At 42.6% G+C, this 26693-nt stretch overlaps 1 protein-coding gene across 1 annotated transcript; it reads left to right on the plus strand.

The window, feature by feature from the left end:
• Positions 1-737: 737 nt before the first annotated feature.
• Positions 738-21684, plus strand: LOC309552877 (extracellular calcium-sensing receptor-like; the record flags this gene model as incomplete). The annotated part of the gene is made up of 6 exons (XM_082253788.1): positions 738-763; positions 4336-4627; positions 11439-12263; positions 15309-15536; positions 17311-17434; positions 20759-21684. 6 exons carry the CDS (start codon positions 738-740, stop codon positions 21682-21684), a joined length of 2421 nt encoding a protein of 806 aa, XP_082109914.1.
• Between the last annotated feature and the right edge of the window lie 5009 nt (positions 21685-26693).

A 26693-nucleotide genomic window follows, 5' to 3' on the forward strand; every position in this document is an offset into this window, starting at 1 on the left:
TGGTCTACAAACTTCGGCCCAGGGGCCAGATGCGGCCCTTTGCTTGTTTTTTTCTAGCCCTTGAGGCACTATTTCATCCACTGATATCAACAATGGGGCACAATTCCACCCAATGACACCAACAATGGGGCACAATTCCACCCAATGACACCAACAATGGGGCACAATTCCACTCAATGACACCAACTATGAGGTACACTTCCTCCCAATGACATCAATGATGGGGCACAATTCCTACCAATGACACTAATGATGTGGCAAAATTTATTCCAATTACACCAACAATGGGGCACAATTACTCCCAATGAAACAAACAAGGGGACATTATTATTTCCCACTGACATCAGGACCTTTTCTACTCCCAATCGCCACAGTCTGGCCCCCCTAAAGTCTGAAGGACATTAAACTGGCCCTTTGTTTAGAATGTTTGTAGACCCCTGCTCTAACTCTTCCCCATTCAATCCAAAATTGAACAAAAGTGTTGTCTAAAGTTCCACTTGAAATTTAATCAAGAGAAATGTTTTGCTTTGTTTTATTGCAGGGCCATGACTCATTTTTACAAGACCTTGTGGCATCTGACCATCCACTATCTCCTTCCGGTCTCTCACAGCAGCCATGTTGGATGCCGCCTAAGCCTTTCAAACCTGCCATTGATTTATGAGGCTGGTGACCTGTTGATAGGAGCAATAATCCCCTTCCACACGGACAGAGTCTCTCCAACCATAACCTTTACAGAGATGCCTCCAGAGGATATCTGCACATGGTAAGTGTTATCTGCTGTATGCAAAGTTCAACAGAATTAAGGAGTACCTGTCATAAATTACCTTACTCAATTGGGCCAATTGGGTAGTAACCAGTTAATTTATCAGTATGTCTTAGGATTGTAAAAGAACACCAAAGTACATGCAAAAAAGCCCACACAAATACAGAGAGTACATGCAAATTCCAAGCAGATGACAATCCTACCACAAAATGAAGGACTCCAGTGGTGCAAGGCTACAAAAAGTAATACCATATCTCAGGGAATGAGCGTACGATGCCACATCCCAATGTATACCAGAAACAACAAGAAGAAAAATACTTTCCAATAAAAGGGGACTTTTTAGGCTTTGTACTGAAGATAGGGCAACATAGACAAAATAGATGCTGGTATATCCCGCTGGTCTGTTCCAACACATTTTGCAGTCAACAGCTGCTTCATCAGGGTTACCACAGCCTCAAAAGTCTCTTTTTATTGAAGTGGTGCAAAGTGTAGTACTAAAAAGTGTGTAAACTCTAATAATGACCTTCTCTTATTTGGTCCCTTTTGGTGTCATGATTACTGTATACCGTTAGGGCTCTTTCACACGGGCAGTCCGATCAGATCCGCCTGTCAGTTTTTTAGGTGGATCTGATCGGATCCTCCATGCAGCTCTATGGGGCAGCGGGTGTCAGCGGAGACACCTCCGCTGACACCCGCTGCCATCCGTATCCGATCCTGTCCGTGAAATCTGGACGGATGGAAACCCTATTTTTCTGTCCGTTCAGTAATCGGATCGGATCAGATGAGAGCGGACAGGCGGCCCACTCTCATCCGATCCCCCATAGAGGGCAGCGGGGGCTGAGACACATCCCTCTCCGCACTGCAAGCGGAGACGGAGCTGTCATCCGCCGGCTCAGCGGGGATCGCGGATCGATCCCCGCTGAGCAAGACGGATCCGCCTACGGAGGCGGACCGTGTGAAAGAGCCCTTAAAAGAATTGTGTCTTATCTGTTCAATAAGTGCCACAAAAAGCTATTGAACCTACCAGAAACCTTCTATCTTTATAACTTCCTGTGCATGCAGCCTGTTCTGCGCTCGTACCAGTTAAAGCGGAGTTCCGGGCACAGAAGTCATTTTTTAATAAACATACCCCCGGGACAGTCAGGGCTAGCACATTCCATAATGGCTAGCCTCTGATCTGTCCCGGTTTGCACTTACCTTTTAGAAGAAATACTTACTTATAAAATTTCTTCCACAGCGTTTCCATCTCTCTTGTGGGCAGCTGAAGCCGGCGCGGTCCTCTTCTGTGTCTTCTTCCGCGTCTTCTTGTCCCAGAATGCGCCTGCACCGGCCCCTCTCGTCACTTCCGGTGCGGCGCCGCATTCCTAAACAGCTTCTGGGCGTCGCCCGGAAGTGACGAGCGGGGCCGGTGCCGTCGCATTGATTCCTGGGAGCGATGACGTTCAGCTCCCAGGAATCATAGCGAGACAGGAAGTGACGGGGTGAGCCGCGGCTCCGAGGGAGGAAGTACTCTGAGGTGAGTATTTATGATCTTCAATTAAAAGGTAAGTAAACAAAAAAAAAAAAAAAATAACTTTCCAATTCCTTTTCAGGTGATCTCGAACTAGCGGAGGGGCACAAAAAAAAAATATCGTTTTTGTGCCCGGAACTCCGCTTTAAATTGTTTGCAGCTATCTCTGTGAGGAAGTGATGGTTTTGGTCTGAACTTGGGTTTGGCTGAACTAGAAAGTAAGTAAGTGGTCATTCTTGAGCTAGTCATCTGTGGCTGGGACATTACCAGCTGCTTGTACACAAAGGGGAGGAGATGCTCATGATATAATTGACCTAATATGGAGACATTGACCTTATAGGGCTATGTGACCATATTAGGTTGATTATGTCATGAGCATCCCCGCCCTTTTGGAGTACATGCAGCTGAAGGTTGAGGAAGCCCCATCTGCACTTTATTGGCCCAGCCCTGACAACTGCTCTAAGGGCTTTGGCCAAACATGGGTTTGGACCAAACTTGCAGGTGAACCCAAGCTCATCCCTACTGTGGAGTATAGAAAATCCCCCCTATGTTATGAAAAGGTGGGTGTTTGTAGCTCTGTCCTATGGTTACAGCCATCCTTGTGCCACATGGATCTTAAGCCAAGGCCTTGATGTTTACCCAATAATGTGATAGAGCCCATTCCCTTTGGGGTTTACTAAGTCCCAACCTACGGCTTAAGTATCTGTCTATTTCCAGAGGCTTTACTTCATATTGAAGTTTTGTCAGTTCATTGTCGATTGATGGGTGTTTGTAGCTCTGTCCTATGGTTACAGACATCCCTGTGCCACATGGATCTTAGGCCAAGGCCTTGATTTTTACCCAATAATGTCATAGAGCCCATTCCCTTTGGGGTTAACTAAGCCCCAACCTACAGCTTAACAATCTGTCTATTTCGTAAAGCTTTACTTCATATTGAAGTTCTGCCAGTTCATTGTCGATTGATGGGGCATGGCCTATTGAAAGGGGTGGAGTCTAATTTCAAATTGGTTGATATTGAGGTTATATGTTCAGCCTGAGCTAAGGATACACACATACCTCCCAACTGTCCCTGATTTGAAGGAACTTTCCCTCTTTGGGAACAAAGTCCCTCTGCCCCTCGCTGCTCCTCATTTGCCCCTCATTTGTGGTGTAATGTAAATGCCTATATAAGACAAATCATTATTTATCTATCAAAGTAGTTTATGGTGCAAAACCTTTCATCCAGTTTTCTACATTTTTGCATTGGTAAATTTCAAAAGCCAGTATAAAGGAAAATAGTGGTAACAAAACACTTGTGGGTTTAACCATTCATTTTTTTATGTGTTCATTCTCCATGTAATGGGGTGTGGCAGGGGGTGTGACTTTTGCCTGTGTACATTTTGCTAATAGTCCCTCTTTTCCATCTCAGAAAGTTGGGAGGTATGTGCACTTGATCTCCGCAGGGGACACAACTATTGATTTGAAGGCTATACCCCTAAAACCAGCACCACCTAGGACCAGAGATCAATGTACATGTAAAGCTGAAACAACAAAACAGTTCTTCACAAGCTGTCCACACTACTATGTGTACACAAAACATATCAAGACCAGGTGTATGAAAAAGTGTAAACATTAGAAATGCATATACAGTATACAGGAGATACATAGGGGTCTATTTATAAAATGTTTGCATAGCAATTACATACAGTAGTTAGTCAGGTTAAAAAAAGACACAATTCCATCTAGCTCAACCAATAAAAATTCACCCAGTGAAAGTGCATTTACATTTGCTTGTTGCTAATGGGGCAAAAAAGGAATGTTATTAGACTATATTCTGTGCTGGATGAATGTTTTTTATTGATTTAAATGAAAAGTATCACATTTGGCCACTAGACGATGCTGTTTCATAGGGAATTCCTATAATATTTAACACCATCTAGTGGCCAAAAGAAGTATTTTCCACTTTAAATCAGTGCCCCACCACAACCGACCCATATGGCAAGTGGCCATATGCCGCATATAATACATTCAAATTAATGCACAGTATCAATATAATAATACAACTCTTCTTTTAAACCTCCAGGTTCCTTTTTGAAACTTACCAGCAGTTCCAGGCATTGAGGTTTGCAGTGGAGGAAGTTAATGCAAACCCAGATGTCCTTCCAAATATGACGTTGGGGTTCTATGCCTATGACTCCTGTTCTGTATTGCACAAGGAGCTTGAGGGAACACTGGGCATGCTGACCGGACACAATCAGGCAATTCCAAATTATTCACTGCTTGGAAGACCTCCAGTGGCTGCAATTCTCGGACACTCCATGTCCACCTACTCAATTCTCATGGCTCATATCCTAGGACTGTACAGATATCCACAGGTAAAAGTGTAGCTGGGCTGAGCAGTAGGCAGAAGTGGTGGACACCTTGGGTGCTTCAACAGAAAGGGGAGAAGCAAAAAGGACAGGACCTGCAACCTATGCTTCTAGAGTAGTTTATGAAGAAGAGGAGCACGCCTTGGCCTTTTTGCTTTGGGTAGTAAAGGATGTTGTCCTGGCTCTGATCTAATGTATGTGCCACAAAATGCATGGGCAATGGGCAGGCAAATTAACAGATAAGGATAATGTATAAAAATTAGATTTGTGTGTCTTTTAAATATATTAGTAAAGGTCAATCAGGGTAAAAAGGGGTCTCAGTTTTGCTCATAACTTAAAATTTCAAATAATTGGAATGTCACTCTTAAAACAGTCTGTTTAAAGTGTTACTAAACCCACAACAGTAAAATCAGTTTGTATATGCAGTAAAGCATGCTTGTTATACTCACTGTGGAACCTAAGGGCTTATTACTCTGCATTGTGTAAAAAGGCTGTTTGATCCTGTCTTCTCTGATCCTCCCCTTCTCATACTGTCCCCGATCCATCTCCTGATAAAACGGAGGTTAGGGGACAAGCTTTACATGCTCAGTTTGGTGTGTATTGCAAGAGAGTTTTTTTCTTGGGGGGGTGCATGTGATCAGCACAGGGCCAATCAGCACTTTCCAGACAGAGGGTCAGGGGTCCTGCAGCCTAATAGGACAGCTCAGTGCAAAATGAAAACTCCTCCTACAATCTTTAACAAGGAACTGATAGAAGTCACAAGACTGCTATATAGTGCTGATAAGAAAATATATTCAGCATTTTATATTTACTAAAACTGTTGCATTTCCATGTTCTGTGTGCTGTGGGCGACCAGATATAGTGAATGCAGGCTTCTAGGTTTATTAACACTTTAAATCTTATTTTCCTGACAGACTCCATGGCAGCATACATATGAGTTCTAGCAATAGTTCCACTAACTGGCGAACGGCTTGGTGCCTCCAGAGGCGGTCACTGCTCATTCAACCAGAGGAGTTTCTACATCGTGGATGGCCTCTCTACACGTTGCCCCGGAAGTAATCTGCAGAGCGGCCTCGTAGTTTTCAATTAACCACTTAACGACCAGCCACGTAGATCTACGTCGGCAGACTTTGAGTGGTTATACCGGGATGATGCCGGCTTTCCGTCGGTAACGATCGATGCGGCTCGGGAGCCGCTCGATCGTTACCCGGGGGGGCGGGAGGGGGGGGGACGTCCCCCCCCCCTCCCGCCGCCTTCCGCGGCTTTGCTTGGGGCTCCCATCCCACCGGGAGCCCCGAGCACCCAGCCGGCGCTTCCGCCGGCTGGATGGAGTCCCGATGAATGCCGGAAACGGCATCGATCGGGTCTCCGATGACGTAACCCGGAGGCGGCGTCCATGACGTCACATCCGGGTTACTGTGCTGCAAAAGGCGGCAGATTTAAAAAACGGCTGTATGCAAAAATACTACAAAAAGTGTAGTGGAGGGGTCTAGGGTCTTTTAGACCCTCGATCCCTCCATAAAGTGTACCTGTCACACATATTGGTGTCACAAGGGGTTTTACATTGCTTGTGACAGCAATAAAAGTGATCAGATTTTTTTTTTTTTTAAAACCTGTAATAAAGTTAAAAAAAAAGAAAAGATAAATAGGAAAAAAAAAAAATTTAGCCGCCCCGTCACCGTTAGCTCGCCACACATGTGAGGTATCGCCGCGATCGCCAGAGCGTGGGCAATAATTAAAAAAAAGAGCTATACTCTAACTCTAAACTGGTAACCGTTAAATAAATTTAAAGCGTCGCATATTGAGATCTCTATTGACCGTAGTTTGTCGCCATCCCACGGGGGGGCGCAATTTTAAACCGTAACATGTTTGGTATCTATTTACTAGGCGTGACATCATCTTTCACAATATACAAAAAAAATGGGCTAACTTTACTGTTTAGTATTTTTTAAATGCAGTGAAATGTGATTTTTCAGATTTTTTCCAAAAAAATGGCGTTTTAAAGACCGCTGCGCAAATACCGCGTGACAAAAAATTTTGCAATGACCGACATTTTATTCTCCAGAGTCTTTGCTAAAAAAATATATATAATGTTTGGGGGTTCTAAGTAGTTTTCTAGGAAAAAATACTGGTTTTAACTTGTGAACAAAAAGTGTCCGAAATAGGGCTGGGGGTAAAGTGGTTAATACCTTTATGGGTCATTACTGTGTTGAACCGGCCTCTTTATCTTCTGTTAACTTTGGTTTGCGAATACTGTCTGTTGATGGTGCAAATTAAACTTTTCTTTTGACCAGCAGTTGCCCACCCGGGCGTGTATGGCTAGTTATTTCCCATACATATGCAGCCATGGAGTCTGTCAGGAAAACTAAAAAATTTCAAATACTTACCATAATCTTTCTTTCCTGATGGACTCTAGGGCAACAGGAGTTACCTCCCATCTGCTGCAGTAAGCTAATAATGGAACACGGCCTCTGGCCCAGAGCAAAGATTTATGGGAGTCCATCAGGAAAGGAAAATTACGTTAAGTATTTGATAGTATAGTATCTTGTCTCCTCAGCTCCCTCTAGTGGTGGTGAAAAGTAACCATTGAAGGGATATAAACAGATGTTTTCAGGCTAAGGATCCATTTTCTAAACTGTTTTGAGGCAAAGCATCTGATTTTTTTTGCTGTATGGGCCTGTCTGCAAGGTCACAAAATCAGCTTGTTTGCCGATGATGTGGTGCAAATGATAACCAATTCAACCTCAACATTGAGTGAAATATACAAGACACTACAATGGTTCAGTAGAGTGTCATACTATAAGGTAATCTAAACCAAATCCACCGTTCTTGACATTTACCTAGATGCCGTCACTAGATCTCTCTTACAGCAACAATTCCCCTTCACCTGGGCAGAATGGAGTATAGCATATCTAGGTATACAACTGACCAAATCAGTGAAAAGTCTCTTCCACAAAATTATCTCCCATTTTCAACTAAAATGCAAAAAGAACTCCCTTCAAAAATATGAATTCTCCTGGTCAGGCAGGTTAGCAGCATTCAAAATGCTAGTGCTTCCTGAGCTCCTTTACGTATTCAGGACCTTACCAATCCCTATACCAAAATCATACTTTACTTCCCTCCAATCAATGTTGGGAACTTATGTGTGGCACAATAAAAACCCCAGCTGCGCATACCATAGTCCAACCAAACACAGATCAGCAGGAGAAGCCGGATATGTTGACTTTAACCACTTAAGCCCCGGAAGATTTTACCCCCATTCCGACCAGGGGGTATTTTGCGATTCGGCACTGCGTGACTTTAACGGAGAATTGCGCGGTCGTGCGACGCTGTACCTAAACGAATTTGGCGTCCTTTTTTTCCCACAAACAGAGCTTTCTTTTGGCGGTATTTGATCACCTGTGCGATTTTTTGATCACGCGCTATAAACAAAAAAAGAGCGTCCATTTTGCAAAAATAGCAATATTTTTCCCTTTTTTTTATATGAAATTCCCCCAAAAAAAAATGTAAAAATCAAAATTTTTTAAAATTTTCGGCCAATTTGTTTTATGCTACCTATGTTTGGTAAAAAAAATCGCAAAAAGCGTATTTTGATTGGTTTGCGCAAAAGTTATTGTGTTTACTAACTAAGGGAAAGATTTTTGTCATTTTTGTTGTTTTTTTTTTTAACGCGTAATGGCGGCGATCTGCGATTTTTTTTGCGGTACTGCGACATTGCGGCGGACAGATCGGACCCTTGACTGACATTTTTGACACTTTTGGGGTTACCAGTGACATTTCTACAGTAATCAGTGCTATATATATGCACTGTTACTGTAAAAATACACTGGTAGTGAAGGGGTTAACTTTATTTGAGAGGGAGGGGCTGTGTGTGTCCCTAGGGGCGTGATTCTAACTGTGATTGGCTGGGGCTTCAGCTGTATGCAGACTGATCAACGGATCTACATAGTAGATCCAGATGATCAGCTCTCATACAGCGAGGAGAATGACAGGCAGCTTGTTTACACAAGCTGCCTGACATTCTCCCTCTCCCCCGCCGATCGCAGAGTGGCCGGCGGACATCGGGTCCGCCGGTCACACGCGTGGGGGGGGTCCGTGACCACTCGGGAGCGGGAGCGCGCCTCCGGGGGCGCGCGCTCGCTCCCTAGACCCTCACAAGCTAGTGACGTAGCCCTACGTCACTTTGCCTGTGAGGGGCTGACCGCCGCCGTAGATAGTCGTGCGGCGGTCGGCAAGTGGTTAAAGACTACTATTATGCCACTCTTCTCACACAATTAGGAGAATGGCTATGGCCCATACCTTGTACTAGGTAGGGCCAAATAAAATCTACTTTCGTTCCAGAACAAAATCTAAAGACTTGGCTCCTAGGCACCCCCATGAAATTTCCCCTTCACCTGATTTAGCCCTAAGAAATCTGACAATAGAAACCTTCCCACCATCTGTTCGACACTCAATAACACACATCCTCCCAGCAGCCAGACTCAATATTACCAGACATTGGAAAACACAGCAACCTCCTTCAACAGTAGATACCCAGGATCTGACCCACAAACACTGCTCATATGAAATGATGCTTGCATCCATCAGAGGTTCCTATGGGAAAAAATTTCTTTCCCTATTGCAACCTTGGCTGCAGTGGCACCATTTTGCATACCAATTATTCCCACCATTATTCCACAATTGATCACACTGGAAGCAAACACCTACAGATCCTAAATACCCTACACATCAAATGATTTCCAACATAGTTTTTGCCATATATTTACTCTTGTTACTAGACTGTTCTTTATTGTATACTGACTTAGTTTTCGACTCTCTGAAAATAAGAAAAAGGTTGGGACTTTGAGTGAGAGACATGACACGGCTTCCAGGGAAAAATAACACATTTATTGACATGTACATACAGATAATAACCATAACATAAAATATAAAGTAGTAGATGTGTTGCATGGACAGAGTAAAAACTGGTAAGTAATCCCAATTCCAGTGTTTAAAAAAACCTAAACATAGCAAGTTTCCTAGAGTAATAGAGTATTGAGGTTCACAACATCCATAGACTGTAATGATCAACAGTACTAAAGTAAATTGATATAGTCACAACATCATTGAACTCGACGCGTATCGTGGACTAACTGTGCCACTTCATCAGGAGTAGATGTCTGATCTATAAAAAATATGTATATATAAGGAAACGGCAGATAAGGATAAATGAAGACTGGGAGGGAAGGGGGGAAAAAGAGAGAGACAAGGCCCTCGAGTCCCCAAAACTTACATGGTAATAAGATGGTTGCTGACATTGGGAAAAAAGACATGGCCTGGGGTGTCTCCCACGGGAGCTGAGGGAACACAGGACGGGCAAACAAGGCAAGGCACGTCACACACATGGAGAGTAGGGCTGAAATATGTTGAGTAGAAGGTATTGCCGGTGGCAGCAAAGCAAAAGATGTCTCTAAATGTGAAAAATATTATATATATATATATATATACGTATATATAAATAATGTGATCAGTATATATGATAGATAGAGGTATCAAGGAGCTGCTACCATAGTAAGGCTGTGCAAAATATAAAAAGGTGGTGTGGGCGTGACACCGATTAGAGAGTGAAAAATAAAGTACCAAGGGTGGATGAATAAGGTGCCGAAGAGATCAGAGGTGAACCACATGATGTAGTGGGAACTGCAGTTGTGAGATGAACCCAAGGAGGAGGGGTGAACCAGGTGCAAAAATAGGGAGAAATGTGAAGGAAAAGGACCAAACAACCAAAGGTTTGATGCGAGGCAGACAAGAGATGAGAACAGCAGATAAAAGGAGAAACAATTACCAAAGATGGAGAAAGGCCCGAGCTGCTGACATGTGTGTACCGTGACCGCCACTGTAGCCAGGCACTGTGGTCCCAGCGTCACGCCAGTGCATACTGAGGATCGCAATGGAGATGGTGAGCACAGAGGCAAACCATCCCGCAGGCTGTCTCTTATGCACTGGGATGGAAAACAGAACGTCGGCGCAGTGGCGCCAATCATGACGTCACGCACCGGCGCAGGGCATGGTGCAGATGCATGGCGGCACCGCCCACCGGATCCTCCACGTCAAGAGGTGGGGGAAGAAAGGGAGGGCGGCCGACGTGCATCGCAACTCCCGAGAAGAGAGGTCTAAAGGCCAGCGACCCAATGAGCTAGTATATGCCTAAATATAGCATGTCAATGCAGCAGTAATAAGAAAAATGTAAGGTGTATATCTGATAAATACCCTACATGTCAAATTATTTCGGACATATTTTTGCCATATAATTACTCTTGTTACTAGACTGTTCTTTATTGTATCCTGACTTAGTTTTCGACTCTCTGTAACAAATTTACTCTTCACCTGCATGCGAAGGGAATGACTAGTCAAATTTGCTAACAAAGTCATAGGTATGCTGTAAGTTGAGAAAAATATTTGGTTTTTCTGTGCTTTTACCTGCATTTCTTTTAAAATGGTGACAGGGTCTCTTTAGGTAATCTAATAAATTGGCTTGACAGCTCATTAAGAAATTTATTCTTCATTTAAAAAAAAATTTAGTTTAAATCAGTGCCTAAATGTGGGTATAAATGCAGAAAAGAGTTAAGTGGAAGAAAATTTGTTCCAGTTTTTTTTTTATAAGGTCTTCATAACAGCACATTGCATGCACATGGTTGTTTACCTATGAAGCTGCCACTTCTTCTTTTTCTGTATTAGCTTTATTTTGGAGCTTTATAACATGTTTGTTCTAATGGCTTGTTAATTTACCCTAAAATAGTGTACACCTCCTAATGATTTTATTTTTGTACTCTTTCAGATAAGTCACTATGCAACCAGTGCCCTCCTTAGTGACCGCACAAATTTCCCATCCTTTTTCCGAACTGTCCCCAGTGATTTTTTCCAGTCTCAGGGCTTGGCTCAGCTGGTGCTGCATTTTGGTTGGACCTGGGTGGGTTTGGTGGCAATGGGAAATGACTATGGACAGCAGGGCATTCAGATCATTAAACAAGAGATCCTTCAGGCTGGTGCTTGTGTGGCCTTCACCGAAGTCATACTTCTTAATAGGGCAGACAGAAATGCCCCTTATATTGCGAGGGTCATCAAACAGTCTACAGCAAAGGCTATAATAATTTTTTCTATTGATGTCTTCTTTATTCCCCTCCTGGATGAGATAATGAAGATGAACGTTACTAGGAAGGTCTTCATTGCAAGTGAAGCCTGGTGCATCTCAACCATACTTTTAGTAGATAAATATTCCTCTATTCTTGCTGGCTCTATTGGTTTTTCTTTCCACAGCTCAACAATCCCTGAATTTAAGGATTACCTGAATAAAGTCCATCCTTCTGACCCTCTAGGGCAAACGGTTACTAAAATATTTTGGGAGATGACTTTTGGATGCAAGTTTTTTGATAATAAAAATCCAGATTTTACTAAGAATACCAGGCTTTGTATGGGAAATGAGACCCTTAAAACTATTGAGAATGCATACACTGATGTATCCAACCTACGAACTTCATACAATATCTACACATCTGTTCAGGTTGCAGCTAAATCCTTGCATGACCTTCGAATGTGCCAAAATGGGAAGGGGCCTTTCTCTAATGGAACTTGTGCCAGGCTTCAGAATATTAAACCTTGGCAGGTAACAGAGGTCATTTGTGATTCCTAGATGACAAACACAATGGTTTTAACTGCAGGAATAGTAATAGGTAGTTACTGTTCCCAGTCCTCCATCCACTTGTGCACCCTTCCATCCCACTCTTGAGTCACTCTGAAGGTTGTAATTCTTGGGAAGTAAAGTAGTGGCATACACTCATCAAACAATTAGTGCATGTCCCACGACTCTGGGACTTGGTATCCCATAATATAGTTTTGCTTCACAGTTGGTGGGGGTAGCCAGTGGTACCATGCGTGGCTTATTTACCATCCTTTTCTTTGCTTACTCACAATGCTGCAATGCACATTATAGACATGTGTCAATTACTGGCTGTGGATTTCTGGGACCTGAACTTTGCAACTAGTAATAACCACAGCTAGCTACAGCCACAGGTACTCCTGGGTAAACACCATCCAGGTCCGACAACAGATCTTAGGGCCACAGGGCGTGACGTCATCATGCATATGATCTGTTGTTGGACATAATGGTGTTTGTTACATGGGAGTCCCTGTGGCATCCATGCAATGTTATGCAAGTGAATTTTGTGTAAGTGTGCACTCTTGCCATATGTTATTATTACCCTATGAAGTCTACCTTCCTCTTCCTTGGTATTCGTGGCATAAAACCCCGAACTGCAGATATTGTTGCGAGGGTGAAGTGGCAATTCTAACAATCTAGTCTACAATCAGAGTTATTAACCCTTGTGTCTTTGTGACCATTATAATTTATGGTCATATATGTATCACTACCCCCGCAGGACTTGCTTGAATCTTGGTGCCCAAGCCTCCCACTGATTGATCCAGAGCCAGTCACAGGGTATTTTTACACAGTCAGGTGCACACACTCTTAGGCTCCATGTACACGGGACATTGTAAATGGCCGTTTAGGAGCAGTTGGGCGTTTTTTTTCAGAAGCCCCTGAACCTACCTACATGTTATCTTATCTGTCCATGTACACATGGTCGTTTACAGTCATTTGCAGGCAGTTGAGTTCAGGGACGTTTTTTGGAAAGCAATTATTTGCATTTGAACGTGTGTTTCCCGGCGTTTCAAACGCAAAAACGCGACCGAACGCGGCCGAACGCAACCAAATGCGATGACCCGCACTTAGCGCTCGCGTTTTTCCATTTTAAAGGGGAATGATTTTTTTGACCTCTAGGAACGGTTCTAAAGGCAAACGCCCGCTAAACGCGGGTGCAAACGCGACCTAACGGACGTTTTAAACGTCCTAAAAATTCCAGCATTCAAAGGGACTTTTAACAACGTCCCGTGTACATGAAGCCTACCACTGGTTATCTCCAATGACCAGTCTAGGGGATTTTTTTTTATGTTTTATTTGGAGAACAGGGATAAGAGAAGGGAATTAGTAGGATACTCCAAATTAACTATTCAAAGGTGAGAACAACTCCCTCAATAGAACTGTGTAGCAGATCTTCCGTAGGACCATACAGCAACTGTACGGAATAAACAAGTCCCTTTGAACTTTGCCTCTGTAAGACACTAGCCATTGTCCCCTTTAGCTCATATCCAGAAGCTGATTTCAAGCACCCAGAGGGGGATCAAGCATCAAAAGGTCCAGGGATCCCCTGTGGGGAGTCTGTACTCCCAAGGCTCCTGAAGCTCACACGGCAGACTTCCTCAGTAGTACTAGACAGGATCCATGGGCATTCTCCTTCTGTCGGCTCTCACCATGGGTTGCAGCTTCAGTATTTCAGGCCCTCAGGTTGACTTCCTGAGGCCGCATGGAAGCCTGCGCTGAGGTGAGGCAGCACCCCCCCTCCCCTCTTGGACCTCTTTCTCTATAAGAAGACCCAGAGCCCATGTGCTCTTCAGATATGAATACAGTTACCCAGCATGCCTTGGAGTACATCCCCTTTTTATTGGCCAGAACTGTATAGACATCCATGCACTCATCTGCAAGGTTTCCTCCCACTGTCCATTACATCCCATAGCTACCAGACCAGTGTGAAACTTTCAAGACAGCATGAGCAGCACCTTAGCACACTGAGCAGACTCTACCAAGCAATCACAGCTCTCTGCTACCTAGGAGGGTGCTACATATAAATCTGGTAAGCAGCTTTGACTTTGCTTTGACACTGAACAATTGGAGAAGAGTATTGTCTTTATATTAAATTGTTGGACACTGATCCACTATTTTTTAATCATTATAAGGATTTTTTGGGACTCACTATTATTTCTAAGATAAACATGTTTATGTTTTTTAATTTACGTATGTATATCATAGAAATACTGATTTTGTACTATATTAGTGCTGCACATTATCTATTTATTCTATTTATCCGGTATCACAGATATGTGCTTGCTGCTCATTATTATTAACCCCTAGCACGGTAGTTGACTTGTATGCCTTGCAACTTGTCCTGTACCATTGTCACACTCCAGTTGGCTGGCCGCCCCACTCCACTAGCTCCAGCAATTGAGAGAGGGCATTTGTTGTGTCAGGTCAGCCACTATGCCACCACTAATCACCCACAAGGCTGTCTCCATGCTTTGTTTTGTTTATTTATTTTCTTCTTGACAATTCCCAAATAGCTCAAGACTCCCTGTTCATGTGACCCACTGCTGCACCAATCCATTTCCCCCAGTACCTGAGCCCAGCCAATAGACTACCTTTCAAGGGTGGAATCAATAGGTGACGTAGTGGGGATAGTTCAGAGAGAGGCAGCAGAGATAGTACAAAAAAGGTCTGAGTGTGTTCCACCACTCAACTCCAGAGCACAGAATGGGGAAGCTGGGACTTTGATGAAATCCTGAAAGAGTCCCACAAAATTTAGAAAGTATTACAGAAGTAAAGATAATTTAAAACTTCTGATGATTAACTTAATCATTTCCAATTTTTAATGTAACAATACTAGTACTGATCATTTGGATTCATCATCAAGTATCTTGTTGTAGGCAAACGAATTGGTTGATGGTTAGTACAGTATATTTATTGTTAACTCTGACCCATTATAACCCTATTACAGTAAATGTGCGATTTAATCGTGTGCTGTTTTCCTTATCCCTACAGCTAACCCACTATGTACAGAATGTCAGAGTAAGATTAAAGGATAAAAGAGAGGTCTTCTTCGATAAAAATGGTGATCTCCCAGCAGTGTATGATATTGTCAACTGGCAGAGAACTGATAATGGACTCATAAAGCATGTTAAGGTTGGAAGCTATGATACTGCATCCACTTCTGAAGACATCCTCACAATCAACAGTAGTGCAATAATGTGGGCATCTTGGGAGAACCAGGTACTATAGGTATACTTAATGTGGAACTGTAGTAGGAAAGAGAGGAAACATTTGTGAATTATCATACCTGGCAAATGATTTGTAATTAAGCTGTCTATTGTAAACAAGCAAGCAACTGGGGAGTAACACTTTAGGAATCAGCTTGTGGGAGGAGTTACACAAATGTAGTATTGTGGGAAGATCTGACCAGTTGAGAGCTCCATTTATAAACAGAAATATGGTCTTACCCTGACCATCATGCTCTGTTAAAGCGCAACTCTTGGAAACTTGAAATTCCCCCTTGCAGTGGGGTTGTAACTACTCATTTAGGTCCCTTTTGCTCCTCTGTGCTGCTAGGCTTGTCCCTGCTGCGTCTTCTCCCCCATATTCCAGCGATCTAAGGTCCTGATACCATTATGACCAATGTAAGGGCCTTGGATGTGAGAATATCGAGGAACAGTCCACTGCTGGAAAATGGGGGAGCCTCTTCTGCTGGAGAAGTGGAGGATCAGGTAAGTTCTGCCCCTAGACTTAAACAAGCATTCATCCCATGCAGTGTGGGCACAGCCCCAATACAAGGGACAATTTTCATTCAGGATTTCCCAGGGTTGGGATTTTTAAAAAAAACTTTGCGCATGGTTATTACTCATATTTGTATGCTTTACAGATGTGCTATTTACAATAGTTAATAAAAGAAAAAGCTGGGAGAAGTCAGCCCAGTCAAACGACTTGTAAAAGTCAGGTGACTGGCCTGTCCTACAATCAAAAATGTCTTATGCAGCATTAAAAATGGAAGAACTCCAGGGGCCACCACTGTCTGCATTTCTTGAACAAGCTGTCCATATTGTGGCGTCCAGCAGAAAGCAGATAGCGCTATCCACTCTGTGGTTTTAAGGGTCCTCAAAAAAAGGAAACCTATTGGCGATTCACTTCATAATGGCTTAACTACTATTGATATAATAGTTTTATATGGAGCTTATCAGTCTAATCCTTTCCCTGGGAGAAGCTTTAAAAGGGAAGGGAGGAGTTTTCGATAGGACTGATGGGAATAAGAAGGCTTAAAGTTCCTCATAATGTAGCAGTAACGTGCCCTTAGAGTTTCCCCTTTGTGGTCCCTGTCTGGCTTGTGTGTACCTGCAAGGTATGGAGATATGAAGATAAAGAGTGAAATGCTGGCTGGCGACACCTCTGTGCAGGATGTATATAACTGTTATCTGGAAGATGTTCCCTAAATCTGGGATGTATGTTCACAATACAAGTCACTGGAAAAGCAGGAGGTGATTGGTAATTGGACCTGACATATAAGGATAAATATGAGATAGCAGTGCCTCCCCAGAAAGTAGAAGAGTCGGCAAACCCCAATAGAGTAGGATGTCCCTTGGCAGCATTTGATAGATCCTGAGGTGTCCAGACACCAAATGCCCTTCTATTACTTTGAGGGATAAGGTAGGGAAACCTCACTGTCTAGGTTTCCAAGCCATATACTTGCTGTGGCATTGCAACAGGAGTTGGAACAGGGTGGGAGGGAACACAACAAAAAACTAAAGATGGTTGGGAGCAGTCAGGTAGTATGGTTGACAGATCTTGCTATTGGAACCCTTAAAAATATAGGATGTTAGAGGGTGATTCAGCCCACTGGACACCATTAATAATTTAAATACCACTTGTGGCGTGAGTGATCTTTACATATTACGTATCAGCAAATTCTGTGTTTACTGGCAGGCATCCTTATAATTATACATCATTTGGAGATCTACCTAAAATAACTGAACACAATATCTGATTTTTTTGTAAGGTTCCTTTGTCAGTCTGCAGTGAGAGCTGTTCTCCGGGGACAAGGAAGGCTGCAATTAGAGGACAACCCGTCTGTTGCTATCAGTGTGTTCCCTGTCCACCTGGAGAAATCTCCAATGAAACTGGTAATATACTGAAAAAAAAAAAAAAATATATATATATATATATATATATATATATATATATATATATATTTTAATGAGTGCACCATATGACCTTGTTCAGCTTGATTGACTTTACTGGCATCATTGAAGAAAAAGGACAAAACTTTCAAAATCTTACAGGTTGTGCTTTTAATTTTAGAGTTAATTAAGAGCATAGAGTAGTTTCTCGGTATTCATTTATGTCACATGTCACAAGCAGTCAGATCCTACAGCAAGCATCCAAACACTGTAATGAGACACAGTTGACAGTGCAAGCTCTGCCCAGTTCTACTTCAGAGTACCCCCCTCTATGTTACAGTGGGGAAAAAATAATTGTTTGATTCCTTGCAGATTTTGTAAGTTTGCCCACTTATAAATAAATTAAGGGTCTATAATTGTTATCATCGGTGTATTTAAAATGATAGGGAAGAAAGATCAACCAAAAATCCAGAAAAAACACATGATACAAATGTTATAAATGGAGTTGTAACAGTTCAGTGAGTAAAATAATTATTTGATCCACCAAGCAATTCATGACTTAGTACTTGGTGGAGAAACCCTTGTTGGCAAGAACATAGGTAAGACATTTCTTGCAGTTGGTTACCAGATTTGCACACATCTCAGGAGGGATTTTTTATCCACTCTTTTTTACAGATCTTCTCTAAATCCTTAAGGTTCCTTGGCTGTCACTTGGCAACTTGACGTTTCAGCTCGCTCCATAAATGTTCTAGAGCAGTGGTCCTCAACTCCGGTCCTCAGGGCCCACTAACAGGCCAGATTTTAAGTATTACCTTGGGGGAGATGCAGACTAGAGTACTGCAATCACTGAGCAGCAAATGATATCACCTGGGATGTATATCAGTTATCTTGCAAACCTGGCCAGTTGGTGGGCCCTGAGGGCCAGGGTTGAGGACCACTGTTCTAGAGGATTAAGCTCTGGAGTGGAGACTGGCTAGGACATTCCATGACTTTAATGTGCTTCTTCTTGTGCCACTCCTTTGTTGATTGGCCCATCCATGACCCATCCTCAGTGTGCAGGGGATCAAATAGTTATTTTTGCCACTGTATATTTTATGGGGAAGATAATAGGGAGGTGTCCGCCATCCACAGATTCCGCCATCCATGCAAGCGAGGTGCATAGAGGAATCCCCCCTAACCCCACCACAGCTGGGTCATGGATTTCAGACAGCAGGACAAACATTTTCTGGCATGTCCCTTCAACAGAAGCTGATCAAGCGATCAACTTCCATCAAGCTGGGACTGCCACAAGCTGATTGAAATTCATCTGGTCCCTACTGAACTGGCCTAATTTAATCCATCTATGTCCAGCTTAAGGTAGGAGCTTCAGGTTGGAGCGTAATTGATTTCTAATAGAACACTGGGTATTTTTCTGCACTACCAGCATGTTTAATGAGACAAAACACAGGGAAATGTGCATGTATTGCAGATATGTAAACATAAGAAAGAGGTCAATGCTTTAAAAAAATATAGGCAACTTGCAATAGGTAGATGTACAGTACCCAAACAAACTGATAAGAAAAAATAGTGCCCAATATGTTTCATGCGAATGCATGTCTTCAGAGGACGCTAGTACCACTAATGTCAGTGAGTGTATTTTAGTTCTGTTGCTCACATGCGGTGGAGAAAATTTTCATTAGTTGGTGGAAGACACTTTCTTTGCAAATATATTTATCACATATATAAACTCTTTCACTTTGGACTTTATTTACATTGTTTTTTTATTATTTTTGAGTATTGTTTTTTTTGCACATTATGTTTTATGCTTGTATTTTTCTGTTTTGGAGGCGCTGCACTATTTTTTTTTATGGCAGATATGTACCTCATCTATTTTTTTTATTTATTTTTTTTATTTGCCCAAACATACATTTTAATGTCCCTTGTATCTTCTTTTTTGTACTTGAGCCACAGAAATAATCTATATCCAACGGGGTAATGTGCAACAATGTGAATTCATTGTGTCTGCAGCAACAGTAAGAGTCCATTCACACTGCCGCGACTTGTGAGGTGACTTGTGTGCCCTCAAGTCGCCCCAAGTCGCTTGACATAACAAAAGCAATGTTAATCAAGGAGTGCCGTCTTAATTGGCACTACTGAAGTCGCTCCGACTTCTGAAAAGGGTCCTGTACTACTTTGAGGCAACTTGTATCCGACTTGTCCCATAGACTTCAATGGGAGTCGCCTCCTTATCTTATTTGAAGCGACTTATGATCCGACTTTCCATTAAAATGGTCATGAACAAGAAAAAAAAGAGCATTTTTCTTAGAATTTTTAGTAGCACAGGCATAGGGCTTCTCTCCACCTGGGCGTTTTTGTTGCAGGCATTTATCGATCATTTTTGGAGGCAGGCATGACTTTTTTTGGATTTGGTGTCTGGGGGGTCTAGAAAGGGTACCAGTTAAGTTTCAGCTCTGTAGCATGTCCAGAACCAGAAAAAAAAGATAATTTTTCTTATAATTTTTAGTAGCACAGGCATAGGGCTTCTCTCCACCTGGGCGTTTTTCTTGCAGGCATTTATCGGGCATTTTGGAGGCAGGCATGACTTTTTTTGGATTTAGTATCTGGGGGGTCTATAAAGTGTACCTGTGAAGTTTCAGCTCTGTAGCATGTCCAGAACCAGAAAAAAAGATCATTTTCTTATAATTATTAATAGAGCAGGGTAGTGGCTCCTCTCCACCTGGGCTTTTTTTTTGCTGGCATTTATCGGGCATTTTTTGGGCGTCTTTGGAGGCATGCCTGTGCTACTAAAAATTATAAGAAAAATTATCTCTTTTTCTGGTTCTGGACATGCTACAGAGCCCCCAGACACAAAATCCAAAGAAATCTAATTTTTTTTTTTCAATAATTTTTTCAATAATTGGCTCTCTATCAAAAACGACAATGTTTAAGAACTTTTTTTTTGTGTGATTGAGCATGACCCAGAACCATCATATTCTGATTGGCCAAATACAAAGTCGTCTATCATACAAGTCGCACTGAAGCCTTATGCGGCAGTGTGAACCAGCTCTAAAGGTGAGATTATGTTTAAGATAAGCAAGGAGGAAAATGAAGCAGAAAATGTTTATTGTTATATGTTTATAGCTATAACATATATATATATATATATATATATATATATATATATATATATACCTGTAAGTTTCAATTTTTAATAAAACGGATAGGCAGAAACGACAAAGCCAATTTTCTTATTTTTAAATGATACAGTTAAAAAATGGCTTCTTTTTGGAAACTTGTGTAGAAGTGGTTTGAGTCTATCATACATTTACATTTTTTTTTTTCATTTAGATTCTTTTGAATGCTACAAATGCCCATGGGACATGTGGCCTAATCAAGGAAGAGATAAATGCCTTCAAAAAACGTTTGAATTTCTATCCTTTGAGGAGTCACTTGGTGCCACGCTTACTGGCTCCTCCATCACCTCGTTCACAATACCGTTGTCCTTTTTAGTCCTCTACCTTAAAAAGAAGAATACTCCTACTGTAAAAGCCAATAACTATACACTAAGCTGTCTACTTCTGGCTTCTCTTTCCCTTTGTTTCCTGTCATCTTTGATGTTTATTGGCTATCCCCAATCTATAAAGTGTTTTATTCGCCAGGCTGCATTTGGGATGGTTTTTACTCTTTGCATTTCCTGTGTTTTGGCCAAAACCCTTATGGTTGTCATCGCTTTTGTTGCCACAAAACCAGGAAGTAGCCTAATAAAATTGGCAAAACCTCAAGTATCCTACACAATAATCCTTGGTTGTTCTCTCTTGCAGTTCATCCTTTGCACTTCATGGATGTATCTTGCTCCTCCTTTCCCAGAAAATAACATTGACACCTACCCAGGAATCATTATTGTGGAGTGCAATGAGGGCTCCCCAATTGCCTTCTGGTGCATGATTGGTTATCTTGGCCTCCTGGCCACCATCAGCTTCCTTGTTGCCTTCTTGGCCAGAAGACTTCCTGATAGCTTCAATGAGACCAAGTTCATCACCTTCAGTATGTTGGCCTTCCTCAGTGTTTGGATATCTTTCATCCCGGCCTCTCTTAGTGCAAGGGGAAAGTACACCATTGCCATGGAGGTCTTTGCTATAATATTCTCTACTTGGGCTCTCGTCATCTGTATGTTTCTTCCTAAATGTTTCATTATATTATTTCGGCCTGACATGAACACCAGACAGTTTCTCCTGGGAAAACAGAGAATAGAGAATGCAACGAACACAAGCTAGTGTTACCCGGAAGATATGAGATGTAATATACCTGAGACAATATTTGGGTTAAATGAGAGTTCTTTGACCATGAGTAACAGCTTCAAAACAGCAATATGAATTTATTGATAAGTAGCCTTGAATCCTAAATTAATTTACAACAATTTTATCTCTAGTACATACAAACAGGACAATATTCAAAGTTTAACTGAACACATATAGCGCATGGGATTCAAATCATTATGATATGCATCGCAAGACAGACAACGAATACTACAGACATGTATACATTGAAGTGCTAGGAGGTGCCCTGATATTTACCAATGGTTTAAGATGATATGGGGTCCCCTTCTCAGGCCCATGGCTTCCTACTTCCTCTCTGCTCACCTTGGAATATTATACCCCTCTATCCCATAGACTTGTATTGGGCTATTCTGATTGATACAGCTATCCTTCCCTGTTCCTCCCTCTGGGCGTATCTCGTTCAGGTTTGGACAACTTCCTCCTCGCCTAGCTTAGCATAATTCAGCCCCTTGCTCACCCCTCCTCTCTGTTGGAGGGAGAAGTTAATTATACATGTTGATTTGCTTTGAAATTTAAATTTTTAGATATGCAAGGTCATATCTGGGGCAAATTGTCAAACCCTTGACAGATGGTCCATCTTCATTGCATATCTTAATGACAGTGCCTTTGATATGGAGGCTGTATTTAAGGGCGGACATGACATGGTCTATTCACCCTATTGCATTGGCCCCAGGATGTCTGGCTCACTGGAACTTAATTACAAGGTGATACTATTTTGCAGATCAGTATGTGTAAATAGCAGGCCACCTCCCGACTAGCAGACAGCTCGTCCTTCAAACAGACTTATCCTTTTATGTGTTTAAGTGGGAATAGCGGGCTGGCATTTCAAACGGACTTGTTAAACTGGATTAATACTACTGCCAGTCCGTCTGGGTTACACAACTTACAAATCTACCATCATATAGCAAATATGAGTTTGAAATCAAAAATTTGTACATTTATATTTGCATCTATCTATTTACAATTACTAATGGAGATTTATACATAAACTCCTAATCAGGCAACACTAGGAAAGAATACGGTAAATCAATTTTGACACATGTTAGTGGCAGCTGGTGGATTGGGGACTTCTTGAGTTCATCTATATTTACTTACTTTACTAATATTATGGGCCACAATATCAAGTCATTTTCAATTCAGCTATGATGTAACTGGTTGAAAGGATGAGGGCGTATAGACTATGGGACTCAGTCCAAACTCTAAAACATGTTCCACTTACATTGTGTTAATTGTATTTAATTTTTGCTAGTTTACGCATTTTTAAACAGATGGTCTATACATCAGCTTTTGTTGCTTATATTTGCAAATACAAATAAAGGCCACATTGCCACATGAAGTTATTTCTGCGATATACAGTTCTTTACTCTAAACCAGCATTTCTCAACCTTTTCAAAGCACATTTTCAAGCAGGGGTCTCAAAGTACGGGCTTCACAGAACAACTTTATGTATACTGAGATTAAATTACACACAGGTGGACTCTGTTTATGAATCAGGTGACTTCTGAAGGAAATTGGTTCCATTAGATTTTAGTTAGGGGTATCAGAGTAAAGGGGGGGGGGGTGAATACAAATGCAATCCACACTGTTTACATATTTATTTGTAAATATGTGCCACTTTGTGTTGGTCTATCACATAAAATCCCAATAAAATATATTTACGTTTTTATTTGTAACATAACAAAATGTGGAAAATTTCAAGGGGTATAAATACTTTTTCATAGCACTGTACATCCCTTTAAACATCGATCAACCCTGACCTCTCTTGACTAAATGTTTTACATTGTAAGAGGAAGGTAGGGACAGGGTGTTTGCTCATATCTTTCTCTTACAGGGGTGGCCTGTCCATTGGGGCGCAGGGGCGCCGCCCCCCTATCCATGCATCCGGCCCCCCTAATCTACCGGACGCATTGATTCCAATGAGTTTTTTTTTTTGGAAGCACGTGATTAGAACCAGAGGCTCTAATAGGCTTCAAAAAAGGGTGGGCTCGGGGTGCAGAGCACTGTGCCCTGAGCCCACCCAGTTATGTGACAATAGCAAATGAATATTCGCTATTGTCACACTGACTCTCCTCCCGGCCAATCAGGAAAAGTGTTGTGAGACCTCTCTACCGCTTGGCCAAAATGAGAAGCCATCTTACTGGGTAGTGGCCATAAAGAGGCAGAATAGACATGGCTGGAGGAAGACAGTGGCTTATGCAGCACTCCCCAGCTTGGACAGGAGGAAGGAGGAGGTAAGGAGGCAGACCATTGAGGGGGGGGGGGGGGAACGTGACTGACTGACTGACCCAACCGACCGGGGTATGGGGGTGCGTATTGGTTTGCTGCCCCACCCTGAATTACCGAGCACCAGCCGCCACTGGTCTTATATACACTCACCAGCCACTTTATTAGGTATACCTTGCTAGTAGTACTGGGTTGGACCCCCTTTTGCCTTCAGAATTGCTTTAATTATTTAATTGATAACTTAGATTCAACAAGGTTTTGGAAACATTGCTTAGAGATTTTGCTCCATAGTAACACGCAGTTGCTGCAGATTTGTCAGCTGCACATCCATGATGGGAATCTCCTATTCCACCACATCCCAAAGGTGCTCTATTGGATGAGATGTGGTGAGTGTGGAGGCCATCGGAGTACAGTGACCTCATTGTCATGTTCAGGAAACCAGTGGTGAGGTAATTGGAGCTTTGTGACATGGTGCATTATCTTGCTGGAAGGAGCCATCAGAAGATGGGCACACTGTAGTCATAAAGGGATGGGCATGATCAGCAACAATACTTAGGTAGGCCGTGGCATTTAAACAATACTCAATTGATACTAAGGGGCCCAAAGTGTGCCAATAAAATACCCTCCACCCCATTACACCACCACCATCAGCCTGAACGATTGATACAAGGCAGGATGGATCCATGCGTTCATGTTGTTTGTGGCAAACTCTGACCCTACCATCTGAATGTTGCAGCTGAAATTGAGACTCATCAGACCAGGCAAAGTTTTTCCAACCTTCTATTGTCCAATTTTGGTGAGCCTGTGTGAATTCTAGCCTCAGTTTCCTGTACTTAGCTGACAGGAATGGCACCCGGTGTAGTCTTCTGCTGCTGTAGCCCATCTGCTTCAAGGCTCAAAGTGTTGTGCATTCAGAGATGGTATTCTGCATACCTTGGTCGTAACGAGTGGTTATTTGAGTTACTGTTGCCTTTCTATCATCTCCAACCAGTCTGCCCATTCTCCTCTGACCTCTGACATCAACAAGGCATTTTCCTCCACACAACTGCGGCTCACTGGATATTTTCTCTTTTTCGGAGCATATATATATATATATATATACAGTATCTCACAAAAGTACACCCCTCACATTTTTGTAAATATTTTATTATATCTTTTCATGTGACAACACTGAAGAAATTACACTTTGCTACAATGTAAAGTAGTGAGTGTGCAGCTTGTATAACAGTGTAAATTTGCTGTCCCCTCAAAATAACTCAACACAGCCATTAACCACTTGACGACCGCCTAACGACTATTTACTGCGGCACTCAGTCGCTTACAGGCAAAGTGACGTAGTACTACGTCGCTCGTCCACGAGCCTGTAGGGGGCGAGCGCGCGCCTCCGGCGGCCCACTCCCGTCCCTGCTCGTTGCCTGGGGAGCTAGCGTGTGTGGCCGGTGGCTCCGATGGCCGCCGGCTACTCGTGATCTCCCGCAGGAGAGGGAGAAAGACAGACGGCTGATGTAAACACAGCCGTCTGTCATTCTCACTGAAGTAATCACAGAGGCTATGTGATCCTGCTATGTAGGATCGTATGTCTCTGTGATTACTTCACTAGCCACGTCCCCCCACACTTAGAATCACACCCCTAGGGACATACTTAACCCCATAGCCGGATAAAATGTCATTGCCTGATCAGCTCTGTCAACACCTCCCATGGTTTTATTATAGTCTATCATGACTTGCGGCTTCAGCACATCTTTCCCACCTTTTGTGTGGACCATGGCAGTGGAGGTATTGTGCTCAGTACTCATGAGACACACGTCCTTCTTGTCTCGCCATGGCATTGCTATCATCTTACCCTTCTGCCAGGCAACCATTTCTCTGGTTTTTCGTTTTTTTTTTTGGCAAACATAGATGGCATGTCACGTCGGTTAAGCCTAACGGTACCATATGCGTCAGTTTTGTTTTGTAGCAAAACCGGGGACGTGTAGAAATTGTTCGTGGTCACACAATGTCCATGGTTCAGCAATGGCTCTAGAAGTGTAAGGACAGATGATGTGGCCATCCCATAGCCGCTGTACCTGGGGTTGAACTTTGTGCCTTTACCTGTGTAAATGACCGAATTCCAGATGTACCCAGTGGATGACTCGCAGAGCATATAGGATTTGATGCCAAACCGCGCTCTTTTGGATGCAATGTACTGAATCCAGCTTAGGCGTCCCTTGTAGGCCATCAAACTTTCATCCACGCTGACGTCCCTTTCTGACACGTAGGAAATTGGCCATAATAATTTGCCATACCTCCCAGATTTTTTTCAGTTTGGGCGCAGGATGCGTGGCCTCATCAAACTCCTCATTGTTTGTGAAGTGGAAATACTTCATAATCAGGGAAAACCGGTATTCTGACATCACGGTGCCAAAAAACGGAGTGGCCAGTAACTTGTTGGTGGTCCAGTACCATTTCTGGAACGGTTTCCCCACCAACCCCTGAAGAATGATGAGTCTCAGAAACTGCCAGATGTCCTCTTTTGTCACTGGTTCCCACTTTCTGCTTCTGGAAAACCTGGCATGCAGCATAGCGGATTTCTGCTCTTGGTAACATTTCGTCTCCGTGACAGTTTTTTCAATTGCCTCCTCAGTGAGGAATAATTGCAGGTATGCCAGAGGGTTGTCACGCTCCAAATCTACCTTCATCCCAGGTGATCCAGTGAACGGGAATCTTGGGGTCGCTACCTGGTC

Source organism: Pelophylax lessonae, assembly GCF_965119305.1.
Source record: "Pelophylax lessonae genome assembly, chromosome: 4".
Taxonomy (NCBI): domain Eukaryota; kingdom Metazoa; phylum Chordata; class Amphibia; order Anura; family Ranidae; genus Pelophylax; species Pelophylax lessonae.